General features: G+C 33.9%; 1 protein-coding gene across 1 annotated transcript in view; it reads right to left on the bottom strand.

The window, feature by feature from the left end:
• Nucleotides 1-13994, bottom strand: part of Gstcd (glutathione S-transferase C-terminal domain containing) — a 175621-nt gene that overhangs the window by 133444 nt on the left and 28183 nt on the right. Inside the window, exon 5 of the mRNA XM_047566603.1 lies at nt 13623-13716. Within this exon, the coding sequence (XP_047422559.1) occupies nt 13623-13716 (94 nt within the window). The remainder of the gene's footprint in view (nt 1-13622; nt 13717-13994) is intronic.

Below are 13994 nucleotides of genomic sequence, written 5' to 3' on the forward strand. Positions count from 1 at the left end.
GCATGAAATGATGTATTTCAAATCCTGAAAGAAAATAATTCCTGATCATGATTATAATACCCAGCAAGGTTATCCTTCAGAATCATAAAAGAAATAGAAACCTAAGATAAGCAAAACTGAAGAAATACATGTAAATGGTCTTAATTCTCCAATTAAACATCCCTTCATGATAAAAGTATATAATAAATCAGGTACAGAAGGATCATATTTCAAAATAATAGGCATTACAAATGACAAACTCATAGCCAACATCATATTGACAGCAGAATAACTGAAAGCATTTCTTTTAAGATCAAGAACAAAAAAAAAATAAAAAAAACAAGGGCCATTCCCACTATTTGTGATGGTTAATCTGGATACTTGATTAGATTGAGTGGTGCCTCAGATTGAGAATTCTGGGTGTGTATATGAGAGTGTTTCCAGAGACACTAGTATATGGGACAGGAAACTGACTCAAAAGCTGCTAGTTCTGAGTGGGACCCACAACAGGAGAAGGCTTTGGCAGTTCTGGTACTTGGGGTCATATAATCCAGCAAATCCAATGGTATTTAAAGTGTTAGTGACAGATAGATATATTATTTGGAGTCTTTGGTAGACTCCAGAAAGAGACTCAGAGGATGCCCTTGGAATTACAGAGCAAGACTCTGGAGTCATCTGAAGAAAACTACACTTCCTTTGAGAAATAACTCTTGGCATGCCACTGGGCCTTAGTATAAATCGAATGTTTCACTGTAGGTTATTAAATTACCACACAACCTGAGTTGTCCATCATGAACATATTATACTAGCCAAGTCACAAAGATATGCACAGTAGGTATCCATTAATCATCAATGGAAGTGCTATATACATGATTAAGTCTGAGTGAGTACTGAAGGTACAAGAAAGCTACATAAAGAAGTGCCCCAAATGCCTATGATTCTTGCTCCTACCACAATGCCTTCTGTCCCTCAGCATGAATCCATGGTTTCATGGGGTATACCCAATGATCAGTTGACAGAGGAAGAGAAGACTACAGCCTAGTTTACAGATGGTTCTGCATGATATGCAGATACCACCCCAAATCTGTAGCACTATAGTCCTTTTCTTGGATAGCTAAAGGACAGTGGTTAAAGGAAATCTTCACAATGGTCAAAATTTCAGGCAGTGAACCTGGTTGTACATATTTCTTGGAAGGAAAAATGACCCAATATGCAACTATGTAATGGTTTCTGGGATTCAATGGTTTGGCTTGATGGTCTTGATGGAAAGAACATTATTGAAAAATTGGTGACAAAGACATTTGGGGAAGAGTTGTGAAGAAAGACCTCTCCAAGTAGGTGAGGAATGAGAAGATATTTGTGCCCCATGTAAAGGTTTGCCAAAATATGACCTTGGCAGAGGAGGACTTTAATAATCAAGTGGATAAGATGACCTGGTCTATGAATGGCAGTCAACTTCATTTCTTAGTCACCCCTGTTACTGACCAATGGACTTATGAAAAAAAGTGGCCATAGTGGCAGGGATGGAGGTTATGCACGGGCTCAGCAACACAGACTTCCTTCCACTAACCAAGGCTGATTTGCTACAGCTACTGCAGAGTGCCCAGCTTGCCAGCAGCAGAGACTGACATTGACATCATTCCCCTAGGGATCAGCCAGTTACCTGATGGGAGGTTGATATACAAGACTCCTTCCATCATGGAAGGGGCAGCATGTTAAACTTACTGGAATAGACACTTATGTTAGGTATGGGTTTGCCTTCCCTGCACATAATATTTCTGTCCAAACTACCATCTGTAGACTTAGAGAATACCATATTCACCATCATGTATTCCACACAGTATTGCTGTCAACCAAGGAAGTTACTTCACAGCCTAAGAAGTATGGCATTGGGCTGATGCTCATGGGATATGCTGGTCCTGTTTGTACTTCCCCACCAGTCTTGAAGCAGCTGGTTTGTCAGAATAATGGAATAGCCCTTGAAGATGTAGTTACAGCACCAACTAAGTGTAAATACCTTGTGGTATATGATCTAAATCAGTATCTAATATATGGCACTGTTTCTCCCATACCTAGAATTCAGTTCCAGGAATTGAGGGGTAGAAATGGGATGGTATCATTATCCCTAGTGACCCTCAAGCAAAAGTTTTGCTTCCTGTCCCCACAACCTTAAGCTCTGCTAGTCTAGACATCTTGATTCTAGAGAGCAGGAGGTACTTCTCTCAGGAGACACAACAATGATTCCATTGAACTGGAAGTTAAGACTACCCCCCTGGACACTTTGGGTTCCTCATGTCTCTGAGGAGGCAAAAAAAAAAAAAAAAAAAGAGTTATGGTGTAGGTTGGGGTGACTGATCCATATTACCAAGGGGAAACTGGACTATTAATAATGGTGGTAAGGAAGAATATGCTTGGAGTGCAGGAGATCCCTTAGGGTATTTATTACCACATACTGTTATTGAGGTCAACAGGAAAGGACAACAGTCCAAACGAGGAAGGATAACAAATGACTCAGACCTTTCAGGAATAAAAGTGTGGGTCACTTCTCCAGCAAAGAACCATTAGCTGCTGAAGGCAGAGGGAATACAGAATTGTTAGTAGTAGAAGGTAATTATAAATACCAGTTACAGTCACGTGACCAGAAACAGAAATGAAGGTTGTAATTGTCATATTTCTTTCCTATTTTGTTAAGAATTTGTTTATGCATATATATACATAATTAAGTAGATTTGTTTCCTTTCTTCTCTTATTCTTTTATTATGTAGCATTATTGATTGCTTTAATATCAGTACTTAAGTCTTGTCTACAGTATAGTATTTAAATTGTGAAATGTGTAAGAATCAGAAACTTTGCCTCCTTTTCTTGGGAAGCAAATAGGGCATTTTTGGTTGTATGCAGCAGAGTTATATCATGTTAAATGGAATTATGATCTTATTGTGTTTACTTGAAGATTAAGTAAACTTTAAAGAGATATGATTGTGTGTCAAATTGGCAAATGGTGAACTTGTGTGGGTTAATCTGGATTGTCAATTCGATTGTACTGAGAGACACTTAGGATTAAGAGACTTTTGATAATATCTAGAAGGGTGTTTCCAAAGGCACTGACATGGGAGAAAATAAACTGAAACTCACCCTGGATGTTGATGGCTGTCTGGGCTCAGAGTCAACAAAAAGGAAGAGAAAGAAGCCACAGTGGATGCAAGAGAAATTCTTCTTTAGCAAGTGCATCTAGAGCTGCCACCCTCACCCATGAATGTTAAACTCTACCTTCTTCACTATTCCATTGTGAATTCTCACTAGCTATTTTCCAGGAAATTTAAAGGCCTTCAGTCTTAGACAGGGACTGCATCATTGGTTCTTCTTATTTTGAGGCTCCAGATTTTTGGAATGAGCCACTACTACTTCCTGTGGCTCCCAGTGAGCAGAAGTCATTATGGGACTATTCAGTTTCTGGTCATGCAAGCCACCCTGATTATATATGAATAATTATTCATGCAAAATACATATATATATATGATATATAACATATATATATATACACATATATGTGTGCGTGTGTGTGTGTGTGTATATATACATATATATATTTTGCTGATTCTGTCCCTTTACTAAAACACCATTCTTATTCAACATTGTACTAGAAATTTTAAACAGAGTTATTAGGCAAGACAAATAAATAAAAAGGATACAAAGAAGAAAGTAGGAAATCAAATTATGTCTGTTTATGATTACATGATTCTTTACTTAGAAAACTCTAAAGACTCTACTGAAAGAATCTTAAAACTGATAAACAAATTCAGTAAAGAAGGACACAAAATCAACATATAAAAATCAGTAGCTTTTCTATACACTAATGTGTTTTTCAGCATTTTGTCATTGTGACTAAAATACCTGACAAAAACAAGACAAGAAAAAGTTTACTTTGGGGCTCACAGTTTCAAGGTTCAGTCCAGAGTTGGCCAACTATATTGACTTGCCATGAAGGCATGGCAGAAGGTCGTGGTCAGAGGAAAGATGCTCAGCTCACAGGAACTAGGGAACAGAGAGAGGGAGAGCAACAAGCCAGGGACAAAATAAAATCCCCAAAGCCACACTCCAAGTGACCTACTTCCTCCAGCCATGCTCCACCATCCTACAGTTATCACCCAGTTAGTCCATTTAAATTATTAATCCATAAAATGAATTAATCCACTGATTTGGTTCTAGCTCTCATAATACACTCATTTCACCTTCGAAAATTCCTGCATTGTCTAACACATGAACTTCTGAGGGACACCTCATATCTAAACAATAACAAACAATAATGAACTCACTGAGAAATAAATCAAGAAAGGCAATCCATTCACAATAGCTTTAAAAAATATCTAGGTATAAACCTAACCAACAAGATGAAAAACCTCTATAATGAAAATTTAAAAACACTGAAGAAAGAAATTTGAGAAGCCACTAGAAGGTGAAAAGACATCCATGTTCATGAATTGGTAGATTCAATATTGTTAAAATGGCCAGTACCCAAAGTGATGTAATCCCCATCAAAATATCATTCTTCACAGAACTAGGAAAAACTGTCCTAAATTCACACAAAAGCACAAAATACCCTGAATGGCTAAAGTAATCCTAAATAAAAAGTGATGCTAGAGACATCAGAAGACTGAAACCAGATCCCTATCTCATTCTGTACAAAAACCAACTCAAAATAGATGAAAGACATATATAAGATCTGAAACATTGAAACTCCTAGAAAAAAAATTTTTTTTTCTAGTAACATTTCAAGATATTGGCACTGACAACATCCTTAATAGGACTAATCTTGAGAAACAAAAGCAAGAGTTGACACATGGGATTACATCAAATTAAAAGCTTCTTTTCAATAAAGGAAACAATCAGTGGAGTGAAGACAGACTACAGAGTGGGAGAAAATCTGCCAGCTATTCACCTGACATCAGATTAACATCTAGAATATATAAGAAGTTCAAAAAAATTAACAAAAGAAAAGGGAATACAATTTTAAAAAGGGGCAAATGATCTGAATGGACACTTCATAAAATAAGAAATACATATGGCCAACAAATATATGAAAAAGATACTTAATGCCTTTAACTATCAGAGAAATGCAAATCAAAACTACTTTGATGGGCTGGGGCTATAGCTCAGTGATAGTGTGCTTGCCTTGCATGAGTGAGGCACTGGATTCAAACCTCAGCAGCACATAAAAATAATAAATAAATGGAGATATTGTGTTCATCTACAACTAAAAAAATATTTTAAAAAAACTACATTGATAATCTTTCTCACCCCCATCAGAAAGGCTATTATCCAGAAAACAAACAAACTAAAACAAATGCTGGTGATAATGTGGAGAAAAAAAAAATGCTTATACTGTTGGTGGGTATGCAAATTAGTACAGATATTATGGAAAAACATCATGCAAGTTCCTCAAGAAACTAAAAATGTAACTACAATATGATGTAGCTATCTCACTCTTGGGTATATATCTGAAGGATATAAATCTCTTTTGCATATATATGTACAAGAGATACCTGCATACATTCATGTTTACTGTGGTACTATTCACAATAGCTAATGTATGGAAACAGCCCAGATGCTCAATAGATGAATGGATAAAGAAAATATGGCACATATACATAATGGAGCATTAGTTAGTTATAACTAAGAATGAAATCTTATATACATCTGACATAAATAAAAATGTCATCTGCAGAAAAATGGATCAAACTGGAAATCATCACATTAAGCAAATAAGCCAGATTCACACAAGTAAAATGTGTTCTTTTTTCTTCATATATGGAAACTAAAAAGAAAGAAAGATTTTTTAAAACAAAAAGGACTTGAAAGTTAAAGATGGACTTTAAGGAAAGGGAACTGAGGTAGTAGAGAAGTAGGGGAGGCAAGAGAAGGCAGAAGAGAAGGTGGACATGATAAAGATACTATATACATATGTATGTAAATGGTGCAGTGAAACCCATTAATTTGTATGATAAATACCTTAATAATTATACCAAAAATAAACTTTGGGGCAGATAATGAAAATTTAACTGCAGATAAAAATTTTAACAGTGTCAAAAATGACTGAGGAGTGCTGAAGTTGCAAATGAAATGGAAATATCAAAGCCATGCAGGTATCTTATAAATGTGTGTTAACTGCTGTAGGTAAAAAGGAAAGAGAAGAAGAGATAACAGCAGAAAGTGGAACTCATACTTGTCTTTGAGAGCCACTCACAAGAGGTCAGATAACAGTGACATCCCTGGACATGGATGAAAAACAATTTATTCAAACATTCATTTTCGGGCTGGGGAGATGGCTCAGTCAGTAGAGTGCTTGCAAGGCAAGCACAAGGCCCTGGTTTTGATCCCCAGTACCCAAAAAAAAAAAAAAAAAAAAAAAAAATAGGTTCTATCAAACATTCATTTTCAAGAAAGTAAATTTTAAAAATCTTGGACAATGTGGATATTCTACCTTTTAAAAATTTTCCCAGGACGTACTAGGTTAAACCATACAAGATTACTGATGATATTCAACAGTTATTGAATTGGCAATTACAGATGGTTCATCTAATACAATGCTTAATGCCATCAAACATTGCTTAATGCTAAAAATAATCATTTGTGAACTATTTCTTGGAGTCTCTGTGCAAAACATAATTAGGGATTAATGGAAAGTACATCCTGGCTAGTCTGAAAAAAATTAATTCATTGTTTTCAACCTCAAATATTGTTTTACAAAAAAGAAGTGGAGAAAAGTGAATATTTACATAAATGATCCTAATCAGAATATGCTTTCCAATTTAAAACATTCATCATCTATAGTTACTATATGTAAAAGTGGATAAAAAGAAATGTTTTGCTTCTAAAAGAGGATAATACACTTCTAGGATTGAAAAAAAATATATATTCACTTAAAACAATAAATTAATGATCTATATAAAGAGTTAAAATACATCAGTTATGATCCTTCTAAGAATTTGCATATGACTACTCAAAGCAAGGGCATTTGCTTGGTTTAATACCCTCTAAAGAAGAGAAACCTTATTACTCTTATGGGTAAAATGTGGCGATATATATATATATATATTTATATATATATATTCATATATATTCATTTATATATATATATATAAATATATATATATGAATATATATATATTTATCTCAACTGAGAAGTCCATACTCAAGACAAGGTGGCAAAGGGTGAGGATGAATGGGTGGTAATATTTAATGTTTTATGCATTATTCCCATACCACTCTCCCTGGGATACTCTCATGTAGCTTAAAAGAAAAACCAAGACCTCAGATATACCTAATTGGGCCATATTGCTGAAACACTCAAAGAAGGATAAAAGAAGTTATAACTGGTCAGCATGATGGAATACACCCACAATCCCAGCAACTTGGGAGACTGAGCCAGGAGGATCGCAAGTTCCAGTCTAGGCTAATCAACTCAGCAACTTAAGAAGACCTTATCTCAAAATAAAACAACTGAGGCAGTAGCTCAGTTGTAAAGTCTCTCTGGGTTTAATCTTCAGTATGGAACGAAGAAAGGAAGGAAGGAAGGAAGGAAGGAAGGAAGGGAGGGAGGGAGGGAGGGATGGAGGGAAAAGGAAGGAGTGAGGGAAGAAAGGAAGATTATAACTTGAATAAAACCCAAGCAACTATCTTCTTATCTTCTGTAAGGTCACACTTTTGGTTCTCTTGTCTTCTTACATTATTAATATAGTTATTCTGAGCCAAGCAAAAAAAAATTAATATAGGTACTACCTACCTAAGTACTACTGAAGAACAGAGAGGGCCACACAGGCAAATAACGCATGAAGTAAGTGCACTTCTAGGTTTTAAGACAAAATACTACATCTATTCCTCTTTCATACTTGAGGGGGAAGTTCATAAAGCAAGAAATGGGGGGGTTACTAAAGAACTTGAGAAAAGTGATTCAGATTCAAACAGTATTTATTCTAGTTCATCACACAAAGGAGGAAATCATACAGGTTTTGATGCCAAGGAGTAATGGAGAGTATGTAATGGCCTGAATGTTCTCATTGCAGTAGGAAATTGTTAGTTGAGTATTTGAGATTATAACCAACTCTCTTTCTATCAGGGGCATGATTAATACTAATTTAAATTCTTCATTCTTTACACTTTGTAGAATCCATCTGGTGTAGAATCATTTGATCACAATTATCTGCATAAGAACATTGATTATATAGTCCTAGTTTCAAGATGAATATAACTGTAAAATAAACAGCCTTTGATTTAGAAGTTATATTTTTCACATAGATGAGCTTATAGCAATTCTGAGACTACTACACATATATCATGGAACTGAACAAATGAGCAAACACAATAATGATGTTGGAAGCTATGATTTTTGCCATTTGAAAAGGCAAGTACAGGTATTAAATTTGAAAAAACTAGGAAGAGTCTTGTGGTGTTGGATTGAAATTGGAACTGTCAGTACAGAAAACAAACATAGGCCGGGTGTGGTGGCATATGCCTATAATTCCAGTGGCTCCAGAGGCTGAGGCAGGAGGATTGCGAGTTCAAAGTCAGCCTCAGCAACAGCAAGGCGCTAAGCAACTCAGTGAGACCCTATCTCTAAATAAAATACAAAATAGGGCTGGGGTGGTGGTTCAGTGATCAAGTGCCCCTGAGTTCAATCCCTGGTATCTGCCTCCCTGCCAAAAAAGAAAATAGACATGGATATATCAGTAGATAATGATGTATGATTATATAGTTGTGTTTATCTATATATATTATAAAATAGACCTATTTAGTAATTGATTCTACATCCATCTATACATTTATGATGAGATGACCTTGGTGGTGCTGGAAATTTAACCTAGGGGTACTCTACCAGGTGCTACATACCCAACCCTTTTCATTTTAAGACCGGGTCTTACTAAGTTGTCCAAGCTGGCCTTCAACTTGTGATTCTTCTGTCCCAAGTAGTTAGCATTACCGACATGCCTGGTTTCAAATCTGTTTTTAAATGCCATTCTCTCTTGACAAGAAGCAGGGTTCCTTGGAGAAATAGCTGATTCTAGGACTGGGGCAGGAAAATAAGATGAGCTTGCAATATTTTGTTTTGCCATAAATTAAGGAAGTAGCCATAGACTGAATGGGGCATTTCTAAAAGAGTAGGAGCCAGCTCAAAAGACTCACAACCTAGGACAACTTGAGTATTAAAGTCAATAATGATAGGGTTTGATTATAACTCATTCAATAAAATAAAAACTCATGAGTTGATACTGATAACAAATACAGAAATAAATAAGGAGGGAGAATTTTTCTTACTATACAGTGGCAAATACAGAAGGATGACACAGTTTTTAAAAATCACCATTTTCAACTATCATAGGCAAGAAGCATCAAATGAATGTAAACTAGGGAATGAAAGTATGAAAAGAAACAAGATAAATACATAGTCTCAGAGTATCTACCCTCAAATTACTTATTAATTTAATAAAACGAAAGTGAAATTATAGGAGAGGTACCTTGCAGACACCATCTTAACCAACATTAATATTAGTATAAAGAAAGTGATATATATATATATATATATATATATATGAATATAGTATATGAATATATACTATGGAATATTACTCAGCTTTAAGAATGAAATTATGGTATTTTCAGGTAAATGGATGGAGTGGGAGAATATCATGCTAAGTGAAATAAGCCAATCCCCAAAAAACAAAAGTCCAGTGTTTTCTCTGATATGCAGATGCTAATTCACAATAAGGTGGGGAGGGTGCTAGGGAAGAATAGAGATACTTTAGGTAGAAGGGAGTTAGGGAGGGGAGGGGGTATGGGGGTAGGAAGGATGGTAGAATGAAGTCATTATTATCTTATGTACATATATGACTGCATGATGGATGTAATCCTACAACATGTACAATCAGAAAAATGAGAAACTATACTCCATTTATGTATGATTTATTAAAATGCATAAATGCATTCTACTGTCATGTGTAACTAATTAGAACAAATTGAAAAATTATAAAAAAAACTAACATAAGTGGGTGCAAATGGACACAATGTACTTCCTGATAGGATGCAACAGGAGGACACAACATTACTTCTGTAGTATTCCTGCTTAAGAAGCATAACTTGAATCTAATAATGGGGAAATATCATATAAGTCCAAATCGAGAGACAGTCTACAAACAAATGGCCTGAACTATTAAAAAAAAAGTCCACATGTGAAAGACAAAGAAAGGCTAGAAACCTCATATTAATGTAGACTAAAGAGATGTAAAATTAAATGTGCCACAATCTACAGGACTATAGATTAGACAATAATATACATTGACTATCATACTTGAATATACAATTATTACATTTTTATAATTGTACTATAACTATGTAAGAGAATGTTCTTACAAAGAGTTAAGTATTTAGGAATGAAGGGAAATGATGTCTACAGCTTACTCTCAAACAGACCATATAAAAGTAATGCATATGAAATTCTAAAGATCTGCTTTCTTCAAATTAAATAAATTCCATTGTTTTAGCCATTTGAATCTACATGAGACAAAAAAATTCAAAGAGTTGCTTAGTTTAAGAAGAAATTTGATAGATTGAAAAAAGGCATCTGTAGTTTCAATACATTCTATTTAATAAAAAATTAATGAGTACCTATTCTTCTATTGAAAAAGGAAAATATGCACATTAAGTAAGTATAATGTAAAAGAAGCATAATGTAAGTACCAAAAATGAAGTACAAGAAAACACTGAAGAAATGTTGAGAGGGAGTTATTAATTCTGACTACTATATTAGCTAATTTTAACATTTATAATTTATTAGGCATTGTACTTAGTGCTTTATGTATTATTTCATGGACTATATCAATAAGATGTATTACTATTATTATCCCATTGTAGAGATGAGGTAACTGAGGTATAGAGAATTTTAGTATCTGGCTATTGATTACCTAGCTAGGTAGTTGCACAGTTTTCATATTAAGGTAAGTTGATTCCATGGTAGAAGGCTTAATGAAGGAAGCAGCATTTGAATTGACCATTTAAAGATGCTTATACATTCAACCAGCAAGAAAAGTGAGAAGGACAATAGTCAAGGCTACTAGAAAATACAAGAGAGGACATGGAGATATTACAAATAAATTATATAAAAGAAACTGAAAAGTAAAGGGTATGATATGTAAGATGTGAGAAGAGAAATGGGTGAGGGAAATGAGGGGGCAGATTGAACAGATTCAAAATTAGATTCCATCTTGAGGATTAATACAGCCTCTGTCAGTAAAGGGAACGATTCTTATAATATGCACAAAAATTTTCATGTATTTCAGTGGATTTAGTAAAGGGAATGTCTATGAGACATCTACATGAACCAAGAATCAACAAAATTTTATTACAACAAAATCAGTACTAAAAGAGTATAAGAACATAAATAATGTGTTCTCATAACAGTTATGTTAACCCTCCATGCCCCAATATTATAATTTTATTCCACCAAGATCCTATTACCATGCAATGTTAGAAATTGCCAGATCTGAATACAGCAAATCTAAAATGCTACAACTCTTAGTTTAACCAAGTCTACAAACCTTTTAGGAAATAGTAAATGTAATGTGAATAACTATGTAGCTCTGCTGTTATAGTTTATTCTTTGTCATAATATTTATGAAAATAAGATGATCCAATTAAAGGGATACAATGAATAATATATTCCATGAACTCTTACATATGAACAAGAAAAATGACTGGGCATGAATGCTTAATGTTAGATATCCTTCAAATGACAGTTGACATATGATTGCTCATATTAATAAAAGAAAATACTGGGGCTGGAGCTGTAGCTCAGTAGTAGAGCACTTGCCTTGCATGTGTGAGGCACTGGCTTTGACCCTTTGCACCACGTAAAAATAAAGAAAGATATTGTATCCATATACAATTAAAAATGTTTTTAAAAAATACTTTGGTTCTATGGTTAATTAGGGATAAAGTAAAACATGTAGCATTTAGAATACATTTCATTTCTCAATAAATATAAATATTGATGAAAGTCTGATTTTTATTTTATTTAGTTTTTTTGATGTTGGGGATTGAACCCAAGTCCTCATGCATGGTAACCACATGCTCTATCATTTAGTTATACCTCCTAGTCTGAAAGCTTGAATCTTTTTATTTAGTAAACTGTAAGTATAACATGTTCAAAATCTGTATCATAACCAAAGAGTATACAACCAGAATCCAACTATAAGTTTCATTAAAATATCTAAACTTTTGAATGTTAAAAATTGTTTATAATTAAAATATTAACAAATTCATTAGTGATGTTTGTATATAATTACTAAAGACAAAAACTTTTCATTTTTATAAAATATCCTTGAAGCAAAGAACTTAATTCCCCAATATAATCTTCTTCCATTCTTGAAGAATTTTAATTATTCATTTGATTAAAAAATAGGATTGATTTATGAGATATGGACAATATTAGGTAGTATCACAGAAAAGAAGAATGTAAACAGGGAAGGCAAACTGCTTTCAAAGAGCATTTTAAAATCTAAAATTATATGTAGTTAAATATAAAACTAACAGGTGAATAAACCAAAGAAATAAGTCTTTGGGCTAGTTTCAATTTTCCACCCAAAAAGCACTTTAAATGGTATTTGAAATTCAACGAGTTATCTTTTACATGTTTAACTGGGTTTCTGAGATTAAAGGAAAACCATAGGGTCTTTAAAAATGGTGAGGGTTAAAATTCAGAGAGAGGCTAAAAACTGGTTTGATAATCTTGAACTGATACCACAGCTGCCCTGAGGATATTTTCTAATAATTAGGAATGTAGATTTTAACAGCGGGGACAACAAATAGGCTAGTCCTTCATATTTTACTTGGTAAAGTGTTAGAACTAATATCACAACATAAAGAGAAAAACCTTGAAAAGCTATTCTATCCCTCTGAGAATATGCATTAAAAGTGCTGTACAACAACAAAGGAAGATGATAAGAGAAAATTTATCTATTTAAATCTCAGCTCCAGATAGAAAAGTTTAAAGAATATGAAGTTGAAAAACTAATACTAACTGATCTTAAGTTCTAATACTTTGCGAAGCCTGACATAAGCAAATAAATATAAACACTTTTTGTGGGAATTTACCCTTAACTTAAATCCTACATAATCTCACAGATTGAGAAAACCTAAAACTGAATTCACAATCTAAAATTATAAAACTCACAGAGAAATAAGACACTAGGAATAAAGCCAACAACAACAACAATAAAAAATCACTATAAAGATCAATTATTAGAAAGAATAAATACAGAATATAAAAATCATAAGAATTGGGAAATTGAAAAATGAACAAGAAAAAGGTTATCAAAAACAAACCAGTTGGACACCATGGCACACACTATAATTACAGTTACTCAGGAGGCTGAGAGAGGAGGATTGCAAATTGCAGGTCAGCCTAGGCAGAAACTTAGTGAGACCCTCAAAATTTAAAAAGGGCTTGGAATGTAGTTCAAAGTAAAGTACCCTTGGGTTAAGATCAGCATATTAGATACACAAAATGAGTAGAGAATTAGAAGATGAATCTGAAGAGAGTATCCAGATTATGAGAAATACTTAAAAGAGAAACAAACAAACAAAAAAAACCTCACCTTCCTTTGGACTCACTGCTGCAGGAAGACCATTCCAGTCAAGGGTCCAAGTAGGGCAAGGGTGGGGAGAAAACATCACTTCAATGCCTTTTTCCTAGAAAAGGAAATATGTTCTTTCCAAATTAATGAATCAATAAAACTCTGTTATGTTTTTAAAGACCAAATTTCTATTTTCTATACTGACAAGGAGGAATACTACTAGTAATAACCATCAGATCTTTTACCAAATATTTAGTTATGTAAAAAAATACAGGTTGGGGTTTTTGATATCACAGTTACTTTCCAATCATTTTAATGTTGAGATAAGAAAAAAGTAATGATATTTTAGATAATGTATAAACAGATAAAAATATTTTAATACCTGAAAAACAC

This window comes from Sciurus carolinensis, chromosome 10 (genome assembly GCF_902686445.1).
Source record: "Sciurus carolinensis chromosome 10, mSciCar1.2, whole genome shotgun sequence".
NCBI classification, from domain to species: domain Eukaryota; kingdom Metazoa; phylum Chordata; class Mammalia; order Rodentia; family Sciuridae; genus Sciurus; species Sciurus carolinensis.